The following is a 24399-nucleotide window of genomic DNA, read 5'->3' as shown; positions in this document are numbered from 1 at the left end:
AATAGGGAATCCACTTCAGCATCTCCGCCATCTCCTCCTAGTGGGGAGTGCGAAGAGGAGCGGTAGCATCCTTTTTATTCAGGTCATCGTCAACAGGGGTCGAACCAGTGGGAGCCTCATCTTGTGCCAGACAGATATCTTTCTTAGCAGGGGGACTTCGCAACTGGCACATTGCTGGGCCCTGCAACATCAGCTGGGGGCATTAGCATCGGGGGAGTATCCAGAATGGGAGCCTCACGAGGTTTCTTCGGGCAAGATCTCTTGGCAGGAGGAGTAGCAACAACAATAGATTCAGAGAGGCATTTGTTTTACCTCTCCTTAAAGCTAGCTCTTAGGTTCGCCGCGATGTCCTCCTCTCCGTCCTCCTCTCCGTCTGGATTGTGGATGATGCGAGGTACCACAGGCTCGACCTTTGAGTTCGGGGCAGTATTGGCCGCGGAAACAAATGCAAAGGAAGTTGAAACAGACGAAGACACGGGTGCCGAAGCAGGCGCCTTCTTTGCAACCTTAGCAGCAGGCTTCTCTTTGGCTAGGGAGCGGACGGTGGAAGTGGCAGCCAGACGGTTCCCACCCAGGGCTTGCCTTAGCGTCCCCTCTTGCCTTTTATTTTCCCTTTGGTCAAGGCGGTCCTGATGAGCCTTAGCGTCTGCCTCATGCGCAACTTCATAAAAGGGAAGATCCTTTAACACGTGATGCTCCTCAGGCACCAGAACTTTAGGAAGTGAGCGAGGAATGATGGGGAGGGCGTACGACTGAGGCTCCTAGACAATTGCAGTAGATTCCGGTCTGTTAGGAGAGTTTGATGATTCTTTTCGTCCATAGAAATAACTAAAAGCTTGTTAAGGTGATCAAAAGAGGCCTTCTCCACCCGCTCCACTAGCTGACCTCTTCTTTCCTTGCCTGCATCACACAAAATGGGAATGTTAGTATCAGAACTACAATCAACAAACTATAAAGAACAATTAAGGGAGAAAGAAGTCAATTCTACCTGGAATACTCAATGTGTGACGTGGGTGGAAGTCCCGGTCTAAATGCTTAACTAAGCCAGGCCACAGGCCCTAAAGAAGGATGTGCCCCTTAGCACCACCCTTATTGGAATATGGAAGCCTTGTCACCAATTGAAGTGAAGGGATCTGAGCGGACAGACTGAAGATACCCTTCCCGCTCATCTTGATTGTGTAAACAAAGAGAACCTCTAGCAGGTAGAGGTTCAAATGAAAAGGCATGTCTAGGATGTTGCATCCCATTAGCACCCTGACAGTATTCGGATGGATGAAAGTCGGGGGAATTTTCGTAAAATGGAGGAACTGTTTGAAGAAGGAAGGAAGAGGAAGACAGAGCCCTGCGTTGAATTGCTCCTTCTTAAAGAAAATGGCGTTGGGAGACTCCTTCTTAGTAGATGTGGGAGCATCGTCCACTAAATGCATAGAGATGTCGTTCGGAATGTGGAAACACTCTAGAAACTCCGATTCGGAAAGGAGTTCAATAGGTTTTTTCGAACAGATACGATTAGTACCTGCTCTTGTCCAACCACATTTTTTGCCCTTACCAACTGCACTGGTGGAAGCAACATCCCCTCTCGCTGACATGCTGAAGCAATGGGTCAAGTAAGACCTACACTACACAACGTCGAATGTTAGAAAGCAGTCACCCGACCCTACCGCCAAACAACAGTGCCCCAGATATGCAGCAAGCGGTTATAGCGGATTTTAAGCCCACACCTAGGCCAAGTGCCTGGTCCTGCTTGCTAAGAAAGTCTCAAATAAGGGCTTCCCCACTACCACACTACAATAACCACAAGCCAGAAGGCTCGGGTATACCCCTCACAGTACCAACAAACAAAAAGCATGGAAAAACCCTAACGCTAACAGACATTACCAGTCCTACCACCGACGGCGACTGCTTTCCCCAGAAAAACTCCAAAACCTCACACTATGGACTTCACAACGCCCATTTCATACCCAAGAAGCCACAAAATGAAAAAGCAACATATGAATCAACCAAACAAGCAGAAAGGAGAAAATGAGGCATTGTAAGGAAAAAACGAGCTTACCAGAAAAATGTCTGCTAGCAAACGATGAGGTTCACTCGAAGTAGGGCTGGAAAAGACGGTGGAGCCACTAGAAAAGATGAGGTAATGGTTGGAGTTGTAGGCGAGAAAATGCAAATAAAAAAATAAAAAATAAAACTTCAAAAAAGATCATCCAAGGGGTTTGGGGTCCCCTATTTATAGAGGACCAAAACCCTAGGGATCCCAAAAAACATATCGCCTAGAAGCACACCCCGAGGTAACATGCCGCCTGACAGTAGCCTTGGTGAAAGCGACCCACTTCAATACCCCCATGCGACACGTGTCTCAAGATCATTGAAGAAATTTGAAAAGGCATTTTAACCCGTCACCTCTGCTCAAACAAAGGCACGCGTATTAAAGGGGGCATTGTGGGGGCTCTCCTCCACGTGTCGCATATCCTCAGTTCTACCCAGATAGAGGCTGTAAATCCAGGACCTTCCTATCTAGACCACGCGTGCACCCCCACCTGAACGGGCAACGTCCTCCAACTAGCCTCTAGGCCCTCTTTGCTACATATAATTATTTACACCTGACATAAGAATGACTAATGAGATCTTCTCCAATCCTTACGTCTATGTCAGTGGATGTCATACACTGCCCCATACCTCCAACAGGTTAAAATGACGGGCAGTTGCATCATGACACACCTACTAACAACACCTGCTAACAACCCAAACTGTGATGATTTCCCTATCATCTACAAGACTACCATCATGGCAGCAAAAGTCAAAGTGTCAACTCAGCACAACAGTGACTCCCTCCTAAGCACTATAAAAACCCTCCTAAAGCATAACCCAGCTAAGTAACACAAGGGCTGTCCCGTTTTTACTCTCCTCTCTAAAGGATTCCAATCCAATTAAGCATGACTTAAGCTTCTGAGGGGCATGCTCGGATAACCTATCCGAACATCCTTTGTGTAGGAAGGAAGCTTGCCCAGATTCCAGATGCTGGGCAGAAGCTCTCAGTGGCACAACGAAGGGAGGATCTGTCTCCAGTTGACTAGTTATGGAGAGCTAGTTACTTGATATTTGGAAGAGCAATCACTTGCACTAAAAGAAAGCAAATGAATGCACTTCTTTCCACTCTTTTAGATCTAAATTTCTATATTTTTAGTTTGTATTCTTCTGATTTTTTATTATAGAACTCGCATATATGAATCTTGAGAACACAATAGATGTTCTATTATGTCTTGATCTTTTATTTTTCGATAGATCTGATATGTTTAAATTTAGGAATGAAATAAGAATGAATTTGAGCATGTTAAAGTGATAAAATAGCTAAAAAAATCCTTTTTAATTTCCTAAAAGGAGATTGTTTTGCTTTCAAAATTTTTTAGTATAAAAAATACACTGGTTGATCGAGTTAACAAAGCTACCAAATAAAGCTTTGAAGAAAAACCTTCTCTAGAATTTGAGAAACCAATAGTTTAAAGCAATCTATTTATCCAAAGGTGATATTCTATATGTGAGCTTTCACCTGCCTCTAGAATGTATGAGGATTTGAACCTCTACCCTTCTATTTACAAGGCAACCTCACCACTTACCATGCAGCTATGCAATTGTCTTTTGCTCTTTTTTTTGCCTCCCCTGAAAATAAATTACTTTTCCTGTCCCTCCTCAACTTATTTTCTAGCTCCCACTGATTATACGTGTTCCTTCAATAACTGATTGGTGTAGGCTCTTGTCTCCTCCACATGGGTGCTGGAATAGGTGGTCAACATGAGAAATTAAGGTCTTTTGTCCTTTCCCCTGGATGAAACTGGCTGTTGGTACAATGGGTCTTGGGACCTAGCGTTCGAACCACATGGCCAGTACAATAACATTCTTGCTAAGGCGTGAATGATCACTTATTCCATGCAACAAAATCTAGAGGGAGAATTATGTTAAAAAGGGTATATGAACATCATAAAGACTATATATTTTATATAATTATTGCTAAGTTCATACAAATTTATGGATGAAAATATAATTTACCGTTGACATATTTCTATTTGCATGTTTTTCGAATCTGATAGCTCGTTTTCGATATCAAATCATTTTTAAAATATTGTTTATATACATATAAAATGTCGAGTATATTTAACAAAATAAAATAAAATTCCCATATATACAAGACATTTGTATTAAAAGATTTGTACAAGTCTACATATTATAAATATATTTACGTGTTTTTATTTATTTATTTTCATTATTTGTTTTTATACCAATGGAAACATTGTTTACATGCATTTATAAATGTTAAAAAATGCGTAATGCATTTGTACCAATTGTATAAGGTTTGTAACGGCATACCTATTACAAATATATTTGTATGTTTTTATGAATAATAATAAAAATGTGAAAATATCTCGTATAAGTGTAAAAATGTGAAAAAAAAAATTATATTTGACATTTGTGCATATTTGTAAAAAAAAATTAGTAATTTCGTATTGAATCGAAACAAAGAAAAACATATACATCAATTCATGGTATACAAATTTAAGCATTGCTTATATGACATCCATCATCCAATTACATAAACTTACACTCATTTATCAGAAATACTGATGTCTCTTTTTAAAAATCATATTAAGGGTATGTTGGGTGATAGATTGCCCATATATCTTTCAAGCAATTTTGAAACTTGTTTTAGCCTTTCAGCCCAATTATGCAAAGCATGTGACCTTTAGGACTATTATGACATTCATCTACCCTTTTTAACTTAATTGTCCTAAATCTATAAGCAAGGACTGTTTGGGGGATCACCTAGTCTTCTCCTCCAACTAACAAGTCAGTGAAAAGTTTGGGGGAGAATGAGAGCATGAGGTATAAGGTAAAGGAACTATCTAGTTCTCTTGGGAATGAGTGATCCTTATTTGGGAATGGATCAAGAGGTTCACCAATTGTCTCTTCCCTTAGGCCCCTTAGGCCATTGCCTTACCAACTCTAGGGTAATCATATCCATGCTCCATGAGTTAAACTTCCTAAGTCCCTCCGCCTTTTGGACTTTCTACAGTTGGCCCATGGCCCAGTATCATGAGCATCCAAGGGGCATACATGGACCCCAATGGCCATTCAATGTTACCCAAAAGAAGTAGAGGTTGTTGCACACACACACACATAAATATGTAAACAGTTGTCTTATATGCAATAAATATTGATTACTCAGCAAGTTTGCCAGTTCTAATAAAATGGTCCTAAATCAACCTACATTCTAAGCTACAAATATCTAAACAGCCAAAGGGCTGATCTTGCTCTCCACATTTTACTAAAACAATCTGGAAAGGCTGAATTGTATGATAGATTACAACATATGAATCACCAAAAGTACTAAGCAATGGATCAAGTGTTGACATTTTCACCCAACAATTGCAAGCAGGCTTTGCCTGACTGCTGGAACTGAGCATAAGAGTGAGCCGAAAATTCCAGTGAGAGCATAAGCAATGGCACAAAATGGGAGAGCCTCAGGTTCCTTTGCTGACAGTGCCGCAGTGCCCAGTCCATGAGCACTGTAACATCAAACAACAAACAACAAACAACAAACAACATATTTTACTCATCCCAACATGCGCATCATATCTTATAATAATAATAGACTCCAGATACTTGTATTTCGATCACCAAGGCAGATATGTTTGTTTGATTGAAATGAAATCAAGGCAAGGGTCTTTTTCCATTTCATTTCCAGAAAACATAGAATGTGTAATCAACAACCTATTGATCATCTTAAGCTAAAAACAGAGTAGCAGTTGAAACCTTTTGGAATCACTTCATAGGTATACTATTCTATGGAACCTAGACTAGGCTGTGTTGTTTCAATGAAAAAAACGAAAAAATGAAAAGGGAGTGCACAGTTTATTATAATGGTCAATTTGGTTCCAGATATGAGATGAAAGAACCGGTTTCCTCATTCCATAATAATCTGTTTGGGAGTTTTTAATTTTGAATAAATTTTTTTGTGCATCAGACATGTTCATAGTTTTATTTGTTACTTACATCTCACCTCATTTAGGTACATTACCTCAAGACCTCTTTTAGCCTTTTAAAACACTGATAAAGATTATGGGTTGTTGGGATCCTCTACATAATAGAGAAGATTTAAACAGCAGTAACCTCTTCCTCTTCTTATTTGTTGTTATTCAAAGAGAAAATTCAGACCTCTCCCTTTGCTCTCTAAGGTTTCCCTTAAGTTTTCTTAGGCCTCATCCAAATTTTGCTCTGACCATTGTCCCTGAAACTCCATAAAAGGCTTAATTGAGTGGGTGGGAGGAATCTATTTTCTCTGGTGTGTAAAAAATCCAAGGAAATACATGGCTGAAGGACATTGATGCTAAGACATAAAACTGCAATAGTTTCTACATCAAAGATTGGGTGTTTATCAGCTTCAACTCATCATTAAAATCAGCATCTTTGAGGCAGTTTCTAAAACTGCTTTAGATTTATTTTGGTTTAAACTTTTCTGTAACCATATTTCATCATGAATGTCTTAAGATTTTTCTTTCAAGTCCAAGGTTTTTATCCCACATTCAGATTTGAATTTATAAGAAAATGTTCTTGACTCCTAGAAATCAGATTTTTAAAATTCTGGACAGCATGTATGGTTTGCATGTTTCACGCTTAAAGATTGAACTTTACCGGGCAATTTTGGGATCAGAGATGCATCTGCTTCAATATATTTCCCTTCAATGTGAGCACAGAAAAGTTCTCTAGGGCAACTATAAAAGGAGCAGGCTCTTTAGAGCACTCATAAAAGATCGAATAAGAATATTGCTTACTGTCTAACCGTAGGTTCATAGTCCCAAAGACAATGATGTTGATGCAGCCCCTTTCTCTAGTTCTACGTTTAAATTTCCATTCAGTTATTGAAATTAGAGGGCAATTGCTGCATCTTTTGAGATATTAAAAAGCATCAGAAAATTTTCTGGGGGCCTTCCATCCACTTTGTTACACTATCTTTCTTCTTTCCTTGTTTCTTTGGTGCTATGTCTTTTAATAATTTTCCCTCACTATAATGAAATGTGCTCCCACCTACCTATATTGGTAATAATCTAGGGAGACTCAAGGTGGAAGCTCAAGCATGAACAAGACCATCCATTTAGCGGAAGCAACCAATTCAAGAATGGGTCTTGGATGCCACTAAAACCAGGCTCACCAGGGATCGGTCAAAAGAGGCTAAAAACTATTTCTAAGGATGATGAAACCTCCATCAGTAAGAAGCCCATAAGTGAGTCAGAGTTATACCTATATTAAAGAGAAAAATTGCTAACATTGATCATGATGATGTTGATCAGAATAAAAAGTAATCAAATCAGGCTGTTTGAAAAGAGAATTTCATGGTGTAAAGGACTAAATAAGGGTGGCTGTGCATGCTCTGCTCACCGAATTGAATATACATACATACATACATATATATATATATATATAAAATTCCCTTGAAGTTCCAGCCAAAAACTAGAGCTACGTCTTTCAACTCTTTTATGTGATGATCAAATCAAAATAATGTTGAGGAAGAGCCAAGAGGGAGAGAAGACAATCCTAAAAAACTCAGAATGTTTTCTTTGATTTTTTGTTTCAGTGTCAAATGTTTGTGGGAAACTGTTACACTAGTTCCAAATACAGAAACATACAAGAAGCAATAATAAAAAGAATGATAACGGAAAGCGAAAAAAAAAAAACCATAAATCAGAAGCATATGAAAGTAACTCAAATGACAGTAGCAAAACTAACGAGCTGTTCACTTTCACATAAATAGTTTAAGTACTTAAAATGTATTAAAGATCACTTCACTAGCATTTTCTTCTTTACTATAAGCTACACGATGAACGTTCTATTTCTATTTTCTTGCCATTCCATTCAAACTGAGTTTATAGTTCCAAAATCATCTTTCTTCAATTTGCAGCATTAAACCTTCTGGTGTGAAACCAAAATGTTTGGCATGTAGTCATCTGGTATTAAATTCTGCAGATTGCATGACTAATGGTATTGAAACCGTATGTGATAGCCTTGGAACTACCATATTTGGGCAGGGACCTTATGCAGTTGAATTCTCAGGCTACGTTTGGTTGACAGGATAGTATATGATATGATTTCCAAAGGGATATAATATCCTTAAATAGACATATCTCATGGATATAATATTGTAAGGTAGGAAACTATACATACCTAGATGCAGTTGCTATCCCTCGAGCAATAGGATCTCGGAATTTTAGCTTATCAAGCACTGCTTGCACAAAATTAGCTCCAACCAGACCAGTTAGTACAACCACAGCGGCTGTGAGAGAGGAATTGGCACCTACAACCAATGTGGAAGGAGAAAATTCTTCTCATGCATAGAAGTGAAGGATGCATTTCCAAACATTTTATTCTTGAATTTAATTTGAGAAAGACATATGAATCTCATGAAGACAACGTAAACAGTAATGATCAAATTGTTATGCTCTGAATTTCAAAAGCCATGTTTAGTTGTAACAGATGATAATCAGCATCACCTGCCTACAACCACAGAATACAACATATTACCGTACCTTCAAACAGAGACACAATGCTGAGGGCTAGCGCAACAGTTATACATCTGGGTAGAATTGATATAGTCAAATCTTGTTCTAACCCCAGAATGCGTCCAATAAAAGCAGTTGAATACAAGGAGAATATTGTTGAGATAATGACAGATGTGAAAATCTCAGCTGCATGCCTCTTTACAAGCTGAAAAATCATAGAGAAAATGGGAAAGAGAGAGTTTACTCGATTGCAAGATTAGCGCACTATGCTGAAGGACATCTCTTGATGATAAATGCTCTTTACAGTATTTATGAACAATGTAAGTAACAGTAGTGGTATAACCAACTTGGTTGCCTCTTCAATCAATTTCATAAGAGAAGAGCGTACAATTAGTTGGTTGACCCACTTTTTTACATTCCAAATCACTTCTCTGGAACCAAAATACAAAAGCTTTCAGGATTTATTGCCATGCATTTACTTCCTTCTCATTTTTCATTTTTCAAACTATTCAATTCTCCATTCTTTCTACACAGCATAATTGTTGTTGTTACAGAACAGACTGAAATGATATGTCGTATTACTAAATTTATATACAAAGAGATCTCATTATTAGGATGGGATGCTGATTAAGGGGTTTCAGTGGACTAAATTCTACTTTAAACCTGCTGAGAATTAGTATTAAATAATTTTAGCAACCATAAAATGGTCAATTTCATGTCAGAGTTTGAAAAGGTGGTCACTTACCTTTCTCTGTTTGAACATGGAGAAAGCAAATGAGAGAATAACAGATCCTAAAAATCCCATTAGAATGTCACCAGCTCCAGGATTAGAAGATGCCTTTGTAAGGTAATATCCTATTCATATTAACAGAAGAATTAATAAATAAACATACGAGCAAGAAATATGTATATTCTAAATTAAAAGAAAAATACCAAACAATTATGCAAAGGAATCAGGGACCTGTAAAAGTCAACATGTGATTTTTATACAATTAAAGATTGAGAAGCTGCAAAGGGATTTTCTTTGGTCCGGGGCGGGGGAAGAGAAGAAAGATCATCTTATCAGATGGGATGTTGTTAGTAGACCAAAGGAGTTGGGAGGTTTGGGTTTTGGGAAGACTTCTCTGAGAAACATTGCTCTCTTAGGGAAATGGCTTTGGAGGTTCCCTAGAAAAAGGAGTGGTCTTTGGCATAAGGTTTTTGCGAGTATTTATGGGACGCCAACATGCTGGTTGGATGGTCACACAGATGCCCTTGGAAGGCTATTGCTCAAGTTTTCTAGGATTTTTCCCTTTTTGTCCGCTTAGTGGTGGGGAATGGGGAGAGAATTCGTTTTTGGGAAGATTAGTGGTGGGGTAACCAAACTTTGTACTCTCAATTTGCTGGTCTTTATAGAGTTATTTCTGTGAACAACCCCACTGTCTCAAATGTCCTTGGCAATTCTTTTCCACTGTCTTATAATTTTAATTTTCGTCGCAATCTTACTGATTCAAAGATTGATCTCTTTCAGAGTTTAATGTCCTCCCTTAGTTCAGTGATTTTCTCTCATTCTTTGGCAGATTCAAGAGCGTGGTCTTTGTCATCATCAAGCTTGTTTTCGATGAAATTTTTTTTCTTGGCCTTGTCAAAAGTCTCAAATCCTATCTTGTTCCTTCCGGCCAAGTTCTTGTGGAGTTCAAAAGCCCCCTCAAAGGTTAAGGCCCTCGCTTGGTTAGTAGCACATGGAAAGGTAAACACCAATGACAAGTTGCAATTGAGAAGACCCTACAAATCCCTCTGTCCTCAATGGTGCATTCTTTGCAAAGGAAATGGAGAATCAATAGACCACCTTTTTCTTCATTGCACTGTTACCATTGGACTCTAGCACAAGTTGTTCAATCTAGCAGGGTTGGCTTGGGTTCCTCCAAGGAGTATTGAGGACATGTTGGTTATTGCTTTTAAAGGCTTGGGGAACTCATTAAGAAGTAAGACACTTTGGCAAATCGCTTGCTTTACTTTGTTATGGATGGTATAGCAAAAGAGAAACAATAGGATCTTTGAGGATAAGGGGAGAACGAAAGAGATGTTATGGGACTTGATTCTATTCTTTTCCTCTCTTTAGGCCTCTTGTACTGCAGCTTTTAGAGGAGTTCCTCTAAGTGTTTTACAACTCAACTGGACTGCGGTTTGCGCTTCAAAAGTTTGAAAGTGTTGGGGTTTTTCTGTGTTTTTAGTTTTCTTTAGTTGGGTGTTTTCTCTTTTGTTTAGTTTTTGTTTTGTGGGAAGGACCTCTCATCCTTCTCTTGGTTTCTTCTCTTTCTCTTGTATCTCTTCTTTCTCCTGTATCTTTTCCTCTATTAATATACTTTTCTTCGTTTCTAATAAAATAAAAAAAAGTCAAACAACAAACACATACACATGCACAGACATGGTAGATGATTTTTTCATTAGTAAGTCCTCCATTTGGATGATATAGAGTTGATCTTTATACTTCGTGCAGCATGTATACTGGCCATATGAACTTTTCTAAAGGAATTGCAACTCTCATGAGAAAAAATTCACTCAATTAGCAAACATTTGAAATCAAAATTCAAATACAAGAATTGATCATGGTGAAATAGGGAGATCTGAATGGACTCTCTTCTAAAATCATGAGGATAATTCAAACAAATATTCAATATCCCTAAACAAATTTTAGGATGATTTTGACAACTCGACACATGATTTGATGAATTTTTGTATGGATTGAAGATGAGATCTTTTCATGTGGGACAAGTACGAAAAAAGATTCTATTGAGCAGAATACAACCCCTATAACCCAAACAGTAGTTGTGGAACAAGCATGATAAAATTCTTTTGAGAAGATATGCCCCCTCATAAAACTCTGTTGAGAGAATACATGCCCACTAGACCAAGACTAGATCAATGACTTGCGCTTTGTCCTCCATCTAATAAAAATGAGCTGCAGGCATTACTTTAACATGCAAATTGTTCCACATCAAAAGACATTAAAATTCAGGGCTATGATGAACCACCATTTCACTATTCATTTTCACATGCTTGCTGTTACTGTTCAAAAGTAATGAAATGATGTTATCATAAGAAACAATTGGTAGGAGCATAAAACTATACTAAGATCTTTAAGGATAGTGTATATCCTAACCACTGATGAAAATATCGATAATCACGGATATATCGGTACTTCGATTTTACGGATATATCAGAGATATATCGGCGGATATTTTGGAAAAAAATATCGGTAAGCTTAAAATTGTTAAAAACTCATGAAAATGTAAGGAAAACCTCATAATAATATAATTAGAAGTATAATAGACATTTTAAAGTTATTTTATTGAAAATTTTGATATATGTATAACATGATTTATCATATTTGATAATAATATCGTATGCATCGATAAAAATATGAATTTTATAAGTGTATATTTATTATTAAATTACATATAATATTATGATATTTGATTATAATATGTCTAATTTTAAAATATATATTAATATTAAAATATGATCCATTTAATTCAATTGTATTAAACAATATAAAATAAATTATGATATATATATAATTTTTTAATATTTAATTAATTATTAATGATATTAAAAACATTATGAAGAAAATTATATAATTTTTATATTTTTGGTAATTAATTAAAAGAAAATTTTGCATTTAATTATAAAATAATTATAATTAATTTGCTCTTTAAAATATTCTTTTAACATTTTCTTATATAATGACTTTAAGTATATATATGTTTGGTGCACTTTATATTACAAGGGCAAGTTAGCCCACTTGCCCAAACCTTTTGGTTTGGGGTTCAAATCCCCTTGGAAGCAATTTCAAGCAAAAAGGGAGGTGCACTGTAGCGGGGGGGGGGGGGGGGGGGGGGGCACTGTAGCACATTTGACTTTCACTGTAGCGCGTTTGACTTCGTTGACCCGCGTTGAGCATGCGATATATCGGGGAAAATCGCTGATATATCGCGAGATATCGCCGATTTCTCAAGATTTATCCCGAAATATCGTCGGACCAATATTTCTCCAAGAAATATCGTGTCGATATTCTTCGATACACGATATTTCGGCGATATATCGCCGAAATATCGTGACATTTTCCTCCTTGATCCTAACTACCTTCAGGATAGTATACGAGAGTAACAATCCAATTCAGTTCTAAGCATAGAAAACTACAGGCTGCACTATAGCAACTATGTCCACAATAGACTAACTACCTATGGCTTTCATCCTACAGAAATCTTTCATCTGATCTGCAGATTACCTTTAACTTGGATATGAATTGAATGGTAGTCACATCACTCTCTAGGGATTGAAACAGTGAGTCAATGTTTTCTAATATGAGATCTCAACTTGAAGAGCCTTTTCTTAGGGTTGGCTAATAGAATCCTTTTTTACCATTAAGCTTTATGTAGGGCTACATCTTTTGTTGATAGCATATTTTCTCACATTCTTAATCAACAATGTTTTTGGCCAGTATCATGACCTCAAAACATCTTTAGCCTAAATTCGACCACTTGTCCTTTATCATTCAGCCAGTGCTAGTTCTTTGAAATATACATAGTATAACCCTAAAAAAATTACTAATCTCAAGTTTTTCATAGCCTTTATGAAAATTCATTTCCATCTATGTTCTAAAGCATTCTAGAATTTATTGGTTCTATTCACACTGTAAAGAGAAGTGAAAAAGGGAAAATATATGGGCTTGAAAGGTGTTAGCTGTATATATCTATACTTACCATAATTAAGTTGTTTCCTTAGGGATAATACCTTCCTAATTTAGGACTCTCAATTATATATATATATATATATGTGTATTATTCCTCTAATAAAGATACAGGAATTGAGAAATACCTTTGTTGATTTACATGGTATCAGAGCCTTTGGCTCAAATTCTGGGTTTGTTATTTCCGAGTCACCGATTTCCAGTGACATTTTGCCATTCTCTGTTCTACTTGGGTCACGGAATAAAAGTGACCTGGTGTGTCACTGCCTTCAGAGGGGGAAGCGAGGTGTCATGATCGGCCAGTACCCGAAGTCCGACGACCGGAAGCTGAACGCATGAAGCTCACGGGCCGGCGCGTGGCAGCTTCTTTTGACCTCCGACCAGTTTCATTGGCGTCGCAATCCCATTTTCCGGCCAGGGTGATCTCATTCTTGGATTGTGAGATTCTGTTCTTAGGACGCATCGACGGAGTTCCTCGTTTCCCTTGAATGATCAGATTTGTCAGTTACATCCGTCTTCTCTTCTCTTTTGGAAGAAGTAAGGAACACGAAGGAATCCTTACCCTCGCTGTTACTTCGCCGGAGTAAATCTCGGAACCTTCGCCGCTTCGACACCGATCCAGTTGAACTGCTCTTCTTAGGAACCGGGCTGATTTGAGTTTCACGCAACACCTCATCCGTCGAAACGAAAGTGAACTCGAAATTATCCTCATCAACTCTCCGATCGTCACTCGCACACTCCTCTTTGCCCACTTTGGCCGCCACATCGGCAAGTCTATCGGATGAGTAACTGTTGAAGCTAGGGCATTCCTGCAGTTGAAGATGGCTCCAATCCATTTTCCCTCACAACTTTCAGGGTGAGAAAAAAGGGAGTTAAGGGTTTTATAGTTGCTAAGACAGAAATGGGGGAAGAAAAATTATAAATGAGTTGACGCTTTTGACGCCTTCTTGTAAGAGAGGTACTTGTCTCTTTCTTTCTTCTTGCTATGGTGAATTGCAATTTCTGGTCTGGGTTGCTCTTATCTGGGTGTAAAATTACTTTGGAGATTGAATTTTATTGCCATGGAAGAGAATATGAATTCTGTTGCTGATATAGTGCCTATTGTGTCAAAAATAGCTAAACACAAATTAAATGGGTCTAATTATATTGAATGGAGCAAGACGATCAAAATTTATCTGAGAAGTGTTGCTAAAGATGACCACTTGACTGAGGAACCTCCTAATGATAACACTAGAAAACTTTGGATGCAAGATGATGCACGGTTATTTCTGCAGATTAAAAACTCTATTAATAGTGATATTGTTGGTCTGTTGAGTCATTGTGAATTTGTTAAAGAGCTAATGGATTATCCAGATTTTCTTTACTCTGGAAAAGGAAATGTATCTCGGATGTATGATGTATGGAATGCCTTCCATTGTTCTGAGAAGGGAACTAAATCCCTCATTGCATACTTTATGGACTTCAAGAAGGTATATGAGGAATTGAATGCACTTATGCCTTTCAGTCCGGATGTTAGAGTACAACAGGCTCAACGGGAACAAATGGTTGTTATGAGTTTCTTATCCGGTCACCCATCTGAGTTTGAGACTGCAAAATCTTAGATTAATTTTTGGTTCTGACATTGGTTCCCTTCAGGAAGTTTTCAATAGAGTTCTACGAACTGAGAATGTCCCGTCTTCTCAGCACACCAATGTTCTTGCTGCAAAAGGAGGAAATGCAGAGAATGCAAGGAGGGTGAATAACAGGGACGGAAATAGGGCATTTGAAAATCTTGGCAATGATTCAAGTACCATTGAGTGTTTTTACTGCCATGAGGCTAGCCATACCAAGAAGAACTACAAGAAATTGTAGAATCGGAATCGGAGAAATCAAACTGCCAATGTTGCTACATCTGATACTGCTACATCTTCAAACTCCTCAAACAAGATCATCACAATGACAGCAGAAGAGTTTGCTAAATATTCACAGTATCAGGAAGCATTGAAAGCATCTACTCCTGTTAGTGCTCTGGTAGAGTCAAGTAAAACATGTCTTGTCTCCTCCTCAAACAAATGGATAATTGATTCAGGTGTCATAGATCATATGACAAGTAATCATAAAACTTTCTTTACCTTCAGAACACATTCTACTCCTCCTGTTACTGTTGCTGATGGTTCTACCTATGAGATTAAAGGGTTTGGGACTATGAAACCAACATCTTCTATTACGTTATCTTCTGTGTTAAACTTACCAAATTTGGCCTTTAACTTAATCTCTGTCAGTAAACTTACCAAAAATCTGAATTGTAGTGTCTCATTTTTCCCTGATCATTGTGTGTTTCAGGATCTTATGACGAAACGGACATTTGGTAAAGGACATGTATCTAATGGGCTCTATATTCTTGATGAGTGGGTACCTCGACCAGTTGTGTGTGTCAGTACTGCCTCTCCTGTTGAAGCTCATTGTCGGTTAGGACATCCTTTTCTACCGGTGTTGAAGAAATTATGTCCTCAGTTTGATAATTTACCTTCATTAGATTGTGAGTCGTGTCATTTTGCGAAACATCATCGTAGTTCTTTGGCCCAAGGATTAATAAACGGGTTGAGTCTTTGTTTGAGTTAGTACATTCTGATGTTTGGGGTCCTTGTCCTGATACTTCTAAAACTGGGTTTCGATATTTTGCTACCTTTGTGGATGATTTTTCTCGAATGACTTGGATTTATTTTATGAAGAATCGTTTAGAAGTATTTTCACATTTTTGTGCATTCTCTACTGAGATTAAAACCCAATATGATGAGTCTGTGAAAATATTAAGAAGCGATAATGGAAAAGAATATGTGTCTAACTCATTTCAGAACTACACAAGTCACAATGGGATTCTTCATCAAACATCTTATGTTGATACTCTTTCTCAAAATGGGGTTGCTGAAAGGAAAAACAGGCATTTACTTGAGACGGCTCGTGCACTCATGTTTCAAATGAAGGTTCCGAAACAATTTTGGGCTGATGCAGTTTCCACAGCTTGTTTTTTGATCAACCGTATGCCCATTGTAGTGCTTAAAGGTGATATTCCGTACAAAGTAATACATCCGCAGAAATCACTCTTTCTAATTGAACCAAGAATTTTTGGATGTACATGCTATGTTAGAGATACAAGGCCTTCTCTTACTAAACTTGATCCTAAGGCGTTAAAGTGTGTTTTCTTGGGGTACTCAAGACTGCAAAAGGGCTATAGATATTTCTTGACTGATCTCAATAAGTATCTAGTATCAACAGATGTTGTGTTTTTAGAAGACACATCCTTTTTCTCTTCACCCACAAGTTCTGCAAGTGAGGAGGAGGATGAAGAATGGCTTGTGTATCAAATGGTTAATTCAAGACCAATTGTTAGGCAATCAAGTATGGTTGATTCTGATGCGTCTCTTGCTCATTTGGGTATTGTTGTTGATGTTCCTCCTGCTCCAGTCAAACCACCAATTGTATAGGTGTACTCTCGACGCCCAGTGACAACAGATACATGTCCTACACCAGCTCCTTTGTCATCCGATCTTTCCAGTGATCTCGACCTTCCCATTAGCCTTCGAAAAGGTAAACGACACTGCAAATCTACCTATTCCATTGCTAACTTTGTGTCTTATGATCACCTGTCATCTTCCTCGAGTGTTTTTGTAGCCTCTATAGATTCTATTTCAAAACCTAAAACTATTACAGAGGCCCTGAATCATCTTGGTTGGAAGAATGCAATGCTTGAAGAAATCCATGCATTGGAGGACAATCATACATGGAAACTTGTTGATTTGCCTTAAGGAAAGAAAGTTGTTGGCAGCAAGTGGGTCTTTGCGGTAAAAGTTAATCCTGATGGCTCTGTGGCAAGACTAAAAGCCAGGCTTGTAGCTAGAGGATATGCTCAGACATATGGAGTAGACTATTCTGATACTTTCTCTCCAGTTGCCAAACTAAATTCAATTTGACTATTTATTTCTATTGTTGCTTCCCAACAGTGGATGATACATCAGTTAGACATCAAGAATGCTTTTCTTCATGGTGATCTAGAAGAAGAAGTTTATCTGGGGCAACCTCCTGGGTTTGTTGCTCAAGGGGAGTATGGGAAGGTTTGTTGTCTGAAAAAAGCTCTCCATGGATTGAAGCAAAGTCCCCATGCTTGGTTTGGAAAATTCAGTAAGGAGATTCAAGCATTTGGCATGAACAAGAGCAAGAAAGATCATTTCGTTTTCTATAAGAAATCAGTTGTTGGTATCATACTTCTTGTGGTTTATGTCGATGATATAGTTATTACAAGAAATGATCATGTAGGAATCTCTGATCTTAAGGCATTCATTCATTCCAAATTTCATACAAAGGACTTGGGTGAATTGAAGTATTTCCTAGGAATAGAAGTATCAAGGAGCAAGAAAGGGATGTTCTTATCACAGAGGAAGTACGTGTTTGATATGCTTGAAGAGACTGGTAAGATAGAAGCAAAGCCATGTACTACCCCGATGGTTCCTAATGTACAGCTTATGCCAAATGATGGAGATCCCTTCTACAACCCTGAGAGGTATCGGAGGGTGGTTGGGAAGCTGAATTATCTCACCATGACGCGACCAGATATTGCATATGCAGTAAGTGTTGTTAATCAGTTCACATCTGCGCCTACAGTAAAGCATAGGGCAGCTTTAGAGCAGATTTTGTGCTATCTAAAGAAGGCTCCTGGTCTAGGCATACTATACAGTAGTCAGGGACACACTCGCATTGAGTGTTTTTCTGATGTAAATTGGGCAGGTTCTAAGTTTGATTGAAGATCTACTACAGGTTATTGTGTGTTCTTTGGTGGGAATCTAGTGGCTTGGAAAAGTAAGAAGCAGAGTGTTGTATCCCGTTCGAGTGCAGAATTTGAGTATAGGGCCATGGCACAGGCTACTTGTGAAATCATATGGATACATCAACTCTTATGTGAAGTGGGAATGAAGTGCGCAATGCTAGCGAAGCTTTGGTGTGACAATCAAGCCGTTCTTCATATTGCTGCGAACCCAATCTATCATGAAAGAACCAAATACATTGAGGTCGATTGTCACTTCATTCGTGAAAAGATTGAGGAAAATCTAGTCTCTACTGGCTATGTGAAGACTGGAGAGCAACTTGGGGATATTTTTACAGAAGCTCTAAATGGAACTCGAGTTGAGTACTTTTGTAACAAGCTGGGCATGATCAACATCTATGCTCCAGCTTGAGGGGGAGTGTTAGTTGTATATATCTGTACATACCATAATTAAGTTGTTTCTTAGGGATAATACCTTCCTAATTTAGGACTCTCAATTGTATATATATATGTGTGTATTATTCCTCTAATAAAGATACAGGAATTGAGAAATACCTTTGTTGATTTACAAAAGGGAACTGGCCAAGTGAGCTCAAGTCATGAGTCTGCAAAACATCTATTCATTGGTCCAAATCTAACAATTGTTATAGTATCCTTCTACCCATTATTTCTTTTAGATAATTAGTAGATGAAATAGAAGACCCTTTCACCTTTCCTTCATCTTATCATTGTCTACTAAAACTCTTTGATCCACCTTTTTCTAGTAAATGAATGTATATCTTTTCCTACCCTCCTAACCCAACATGAACTAAAAGAATCCTTTACCATGCATGAGGCATGACAATGCACTTATGCATGTGGCCAATTGACCAACAAAGTTGGATGGTATCTTCTTTTGTATCGTTCTTAAGAGTATTTTGTGTATGGTCCAGATCAAAATTAAAAGATATTGATAATTTTAAGGATCATAATGTGAAGGCTTCCCCACTATGGTGGGTCTTTATAAGATTATTCATCAAGGAATATCCATAAACACCATCAATGGCATGAGATTCTCATCTCTACATAAATTTATAAATAGGAAGAAAACAAAAATTCACTAAGAAAATGCAACATTAAGAAAATGAAATTATTGCTCCATTTGATTGCTAAGAAGAGAAAATAACAAAGGAAATTTGAAAATTTTCAATTATTTATGGCTGGATGGTGATTGTAAGATTCCAGATTTAAGTTTATTCTCCTGTCTTCTTGGAAACTAAAGGGAGCATAATTTAATGAAAGATAGCTAAAACTGTAGGTTGGGTGTGGACCTAGAACAGGATAAAGTCCGGACTGGGAAAAGTATCCAAAAGCCAAGGCTGCCAGATCTGCAGATAGGGCACAACATATAATTGGATGGAACACCTTCTTCACAGTAGATGGAAACCTGAACACCACATATTAACAAAATGGTGAAACTCTTCAAAAAACAAAACAAAAAGAAATTAAAAAAAATTAAACATAAAAAATAGAATAATAATAATAAAAAAAACAATACTAACAAACATAGTAATATGAAAAGTTTATAAATAATCTAAATGAACTGCTAATCTGAGGAAAATGAATTTTACCCAGAACCAACCACGTAGCCTAAAACAGTAGATGCGAGTAAGAAAGGTAGGCATGTTCTAGCATTTGTTCCAAGTAATGTTGGATATAAAAGAGCAGAAACAAATGATATAAGGAAAATTCCAGTCCACGTCCACACTTCAATGGAAGTAAAAGGTGAAGGTTTTTCCATGGGCTCAGCAGGTATCATTTCTGTCTTGACGATTTTTCTTACAGCTATAGCTGTATAACCTGCAACAGAAAGTGAAGCAAGCCAGCCTCCAACTGCAGAAATCAAGGATTGCTTCTCTGTTATTCATTATAGGCATATAAAAAAAGAAAAGAAAAAAGATGAACAGAAGCATCACTGCAGGTGCATACACAGTGGAAGGACAGATAATTTCTGTTTTATAGTAATAATTATTATTTGATAGGAATCATGAGAAATTTTATTCCTAGAAAAAGAAAAAATAAATAAATACTGGAAAATAAACTATCTCCCAAGCTAACACAAGAAGAAAGGGGTCAGGAGATCAAACTCAAAAACAAAGCACCAAAGTCACCAACAACTCTTAACTAAAGCTGTATAAAAACCCAAAAATTTCCTCTAGAGAAAACCCCTAGTACAAAGGTTCCTTATTAGGCAAGATTTTTGTGGTCTCTTTTGCAGGTCTAGGCTTCCAGGTAAAGCAGCAACCCAACTCTCTTGATGGGCCAATAGTCCTCTGAATCTGAAGATCCGATTTTCACGGCTCCCTCTTTCCTTGAGACACCCATGTAAGAGCAAAGACTAAATCCTCCTCAACTTTAAAGTTATTAATACCTCATGAGGAGGACTCAAACAAACCATCCAATAAGGAAAGGGCCTCTGCTTCAATTGGCAAGCCGAATCTGGCTAGCATGGAAAAAGCTCGCTAATGACCCTAGCCTCAGATTTGTAAGTACCATGTATATATCCCCATTTTCTCATGGTTACTGCAACCATCCAATAAAGAAAGGCCTCTGCTTCAATTGCCAAGCCAAATCTGGCTAGCATGGAAAAAGTTCTCTAATGACCCTGGCCTCAGATTTCTAAGTACTATATATCCATTCCCATTTTCCCATGGTTACTACTTAACTGTTGAAATTAGTCTAATGCACCCAAAAGGTGGGGAAGTCCACTCAACTCTAGGAGTAGCTTTACTCCTCAAGTAACTGTACCCTCCTCTCCAGTTCATCATAATCAAGCTGACGGAAATACCTCCAACTCCTTCTGTAATACATACAAACGGTGACAATTTCTTCTCTCCGTTTAACATCTTAACCAGCAATAAATCTAATTTACACAAATTGATTTAGCATTTATAATCTAAATCAAAAGAGGTCAGTTTTTACAAGTAAAAATTTCAATTAGCACACAATGATTATGGCAATATTCAAGTTGCTAAAAATAAATTATTAAGATCCATGACAAAAAAAATTTCATAGTAAAAAGGTGATAGATTAGGAGTATCATGCATTCCTTTTCTTTGTTTGAATATTAAAACAGAGATGCTCTTTGTAAACCTCCATCTAAAAATTTGAAATAAAACCATTTTGAACATGCTTTCTAATCTTAACTTACAAGAAAAAGTTTGGAATCAATCTGATATTTTCAATTTTAGTTTGGGAAATATTCAAAAATCCTCACCAGGTTTAGAAGTGTGGGACATGCACTTCTCTTAACAACAAGCAAACATAGGTCACTAGTGGCTTGATATAGTGTCGCTCTTTATTAATCATCTTAGCATGATTAACGTCCATTCTTGACCATCTGGGAACCTTCTTTCTTTTTCTTTTGTTTTTGTTTTTCTTTTTATTGTTTAAACTTGTACCCTTTTGCTGACCAACCCTGATCATGGTCCATCCTGAAGGCTTCAAATGTTACATTATTTTCATAAACAAAGAGTTTGGACAATACAACTGTACCAAAGTGAAATACGATGACTGAATGCAGGGGCAACGGCTAAACCCTGCATGTAAGAGTTGGCTTGGACATTTACATCAAGAAATGGCACTATTCAAAGTGGTACACAATCATTTATTATGTAAATTTGCGTAAGATAACAGGCACAAGAGGTCATGTTCCATGATGATCTAGAGGAGAAACAAAAAAATTACCACCATACTTGGGGATAATAATTGACAGAGGGGGAGAGAACAAAGCAAATGATGCTGGAGGACAAATGAGAAAAACATCACAAATTTTTTGGTGATTCAGAGTGAGCTGATTGGTGGCATTCTGAATAGATAAAACACTAATGAATAATGGGTTAAAGAGACTAAATGACATAAAGACATACAATCAATTTGTTAAATTTGCGTGGCCTGGATAACTTAAAAAGACAAATTTGTTTGTTTATGCTTTTACTTCACAGCAAAATAGAAACATGTAGAACAAGATTAACAAACCTTCAAAGAAAACAGAATTCAAGTAGCCGAAAATGCCATACCTATTATAAAACAAATCTTGAGACCCGAAGCTGCAGGAATATCTTTAACAGCAAGAGGCAAAACAACCAAGGATGGAACATAAAACAAGGGAAGCCATCTCTGAATAAACAGAAGTGCTGGCTGGAAGAAGTTCATCAAACTTTTTGCTGCAGCTGGAACAGTAGAATCAAGAATAACTAAAATGGTGAATATACAAAACATCCCAAACAGAGCACTTGGGAATTTGATGGCAGCAGCCACAAATGCCTTCTTCAAAAGCTTGTCCATTGCTAGTATTATCCCAAGAGAAACCACTAAATGCAACACTCCAAAGACCTGAAAAACACAAAAGAATACCTGTTATTTCCAAAATAGGGATTATTTTGACCCTTTTAATCAAATATCCGAATACATATCAAGAAGTTAGAATCCATGACTTCCAAGAACCAAAGTTATAAACTCATCTTAATCTACCACCATTTCATCCAAAAGCTTAAGTTGTTAGATAATGTGCCAATCATGCATACCAAATTGAATAATACTTTGACATCCCACCTCCACAAACCCATGATCTCTAAGAATCCCAGCTCTAATACCATATCAAATGCCTCAAAAGCTTATACTACCCAATAAGGTGTATCAAGAAACCCAAAAAGCTTATATTGTTAGATGATAGACCAACAATGCTTGAGCTTAAACTTTGGAACTCACATACTTAAAATGGAAGTGTCGAAGAACACTGAAAATATAAATACAAATATATATAAATGAGAAAAGTTGGAAGAGGGAGGAGAAGAGAGTGCTACACACGCTTTGGAGGCCCAAGGGAGTGCTCCCACTATCAGTCCCCATGGATTTCACCTGAAATCTTCGAAGGGGGCGACTTTTATGAGGACCCATCTGCAAAAACTTGGAAGCAGGTGCATCAACTCTACTGGGTACGGATAATTTTGGAAAGTATGACTGTTGATTGGAAGCGACATGAGGCGGTAGTCTGGGAAAATTTGAAAGTGAAGTAAGACAAGACGCGACAAGGGTTGGAGGAGAGCGGGGATTGGACAGTGAGAGGGGCAAGTTCCGGGAAATTGCAGAGGGCGTGGCCATGGAAAGAGAGGGGCAGTGAGTGGAAGTGTTCTCACACAAAAACCCATCATCATTTTGTATGGATGTTAAAAGGCTGTTTGGTCGGTATGGAAGATGAGGTTAGTTTTCAACGGATTCCACCGATTTTTTCTTCTTCATTCCGAAACAAGGGAAGAAAAGAAATGTCAAGGGATGGCCGCATCGCTCATTCTTTCCTTTTATATATAAATAATTTTTTTATTGTTTTTATTTATTTATTTTTATTTTATTTTTCTTTTAAATACGGATAGGATTTATTATTTTTTTTATTTAATATTTAAAATACTTTTTTTTAGTTGTTTTATTTGAACTAATGCAATTTTATGTTATATTTCAAAATATTGACTGTTCGAATCTTTCGATAACGTCAACTTCCACCTTTTTTTTTTAATTATTTTTATTTTAAAACTACACTTGATAACTATTATTTTTACTCTACCAACAATTGGTTATGTAGTCGTCGGCATTCTTACATGCTCCTCCTTGCCCCCTTACTTAAGAATCCAAAGGTGACCCCTTGGATGTTGTAGTGACGCTTTGGTTACAAAGATTATCAGGATCTAGGTTTATGGATAGATTCAATTAACAACCGTCCCTCAAACTTAATCAATATTAATAATATATCGTGATCAGGGTTTATTTTATCAGAAAAGAAAGTAGGTTTTGGGGATTCATTGATTAGTACACCTTCGGTGTTGGTAAGGTTGAGATTGTGGTCATCCGTCTCTGATTTACCACAGTTGATAATTATGGTTTTAATCTTAAAACTAAAGCCACAATTGGTAGTATGGTTTCAAAGCAAAATAATAATAATAATAAAGTGGAAGTTGACATGGTACGAACACATTAATTTGATGAATATTTTCAACACAAATTTAGATTGAGATTTATTTATTTATCTTTTAAATGTATATTTGATTGCAAACTCCTCGTTATCTAGCATTTTATTAAAAAAAGCTAAGTAAAATATAGCCTAATTTGTTAGGTAAATTTGATATGGAAAGTAGGTGAATGAAGAAATAATTTTCATACGATGCTACTTATTTTGTTATTTCATATCTACTATATTATTTGGATGACTACTTTAATATAGTAGTGATTCTTTAATATTAAGTGATAACTAGAATCAAAAGTTATTTTCATTATTATGAGGTTTGAATTTT

At 37.2% G+C, this 24399-nt stretch overlaps 1 protein-coding gene across 1 annotated transcript; it reads right to left on the bottom strand.

The window, feature by feature from the left end:
* Positions 1 to 5172: 5172 nt before the first annotated feature.
* LOC117920817 (plastidal glycolate/glycerate translocator 1, chloroplastic) lies at positions 5173 to 23308 on the bottom strand. Its single transcript, XM_034838461.1, has 8 exons — positions 22925 to 23308; positions 22135 to 22450; positions 19687 to 19948; positions 19387 to 19502; positions 9292 to 9401; positions 8574 to 8751; positions 8212 to 8341; positions 5173 to 5558 (listed from the first exon to the last, which is right to left on the bottom strand). The coding sequence occupies exons 1-8, from the start codon at positions 23216 to 23218 to the stop codon at positions 5408 to 5410; spliced, it is 1557 nt and encodes a 518-aa protein (XP_034694352.1). The 5' UTR covers positions 23219 to 23308; the 3' UTR covers positions 5173 to 5407.
* Between the last annotated feature and the right edge of the window lie 1091 nt (positions 23309 to 24399).

The sequence above is a fragment of the Vitis riparia genome, chromosome 8 (assembly GCF_004353265.1).
Source record: "Vitis riparia cultivar Riparia Gloire de Montpellier isolate 1030 chromosome 8, EGFV_Vit.rip_1.0, whole genome shotgun sequence".
Taxonomy (NCBI): Eukaryota; Viridiplantae; Streptophyta; class Magnoliopsida; order Vitales; family Vitaceae; genus Vitis; species Vitis riparia.
Note: the sequence above shows the minus strand (reverse complement) of the source record. Positions and strands in the feature narration are given on the sequence as shown.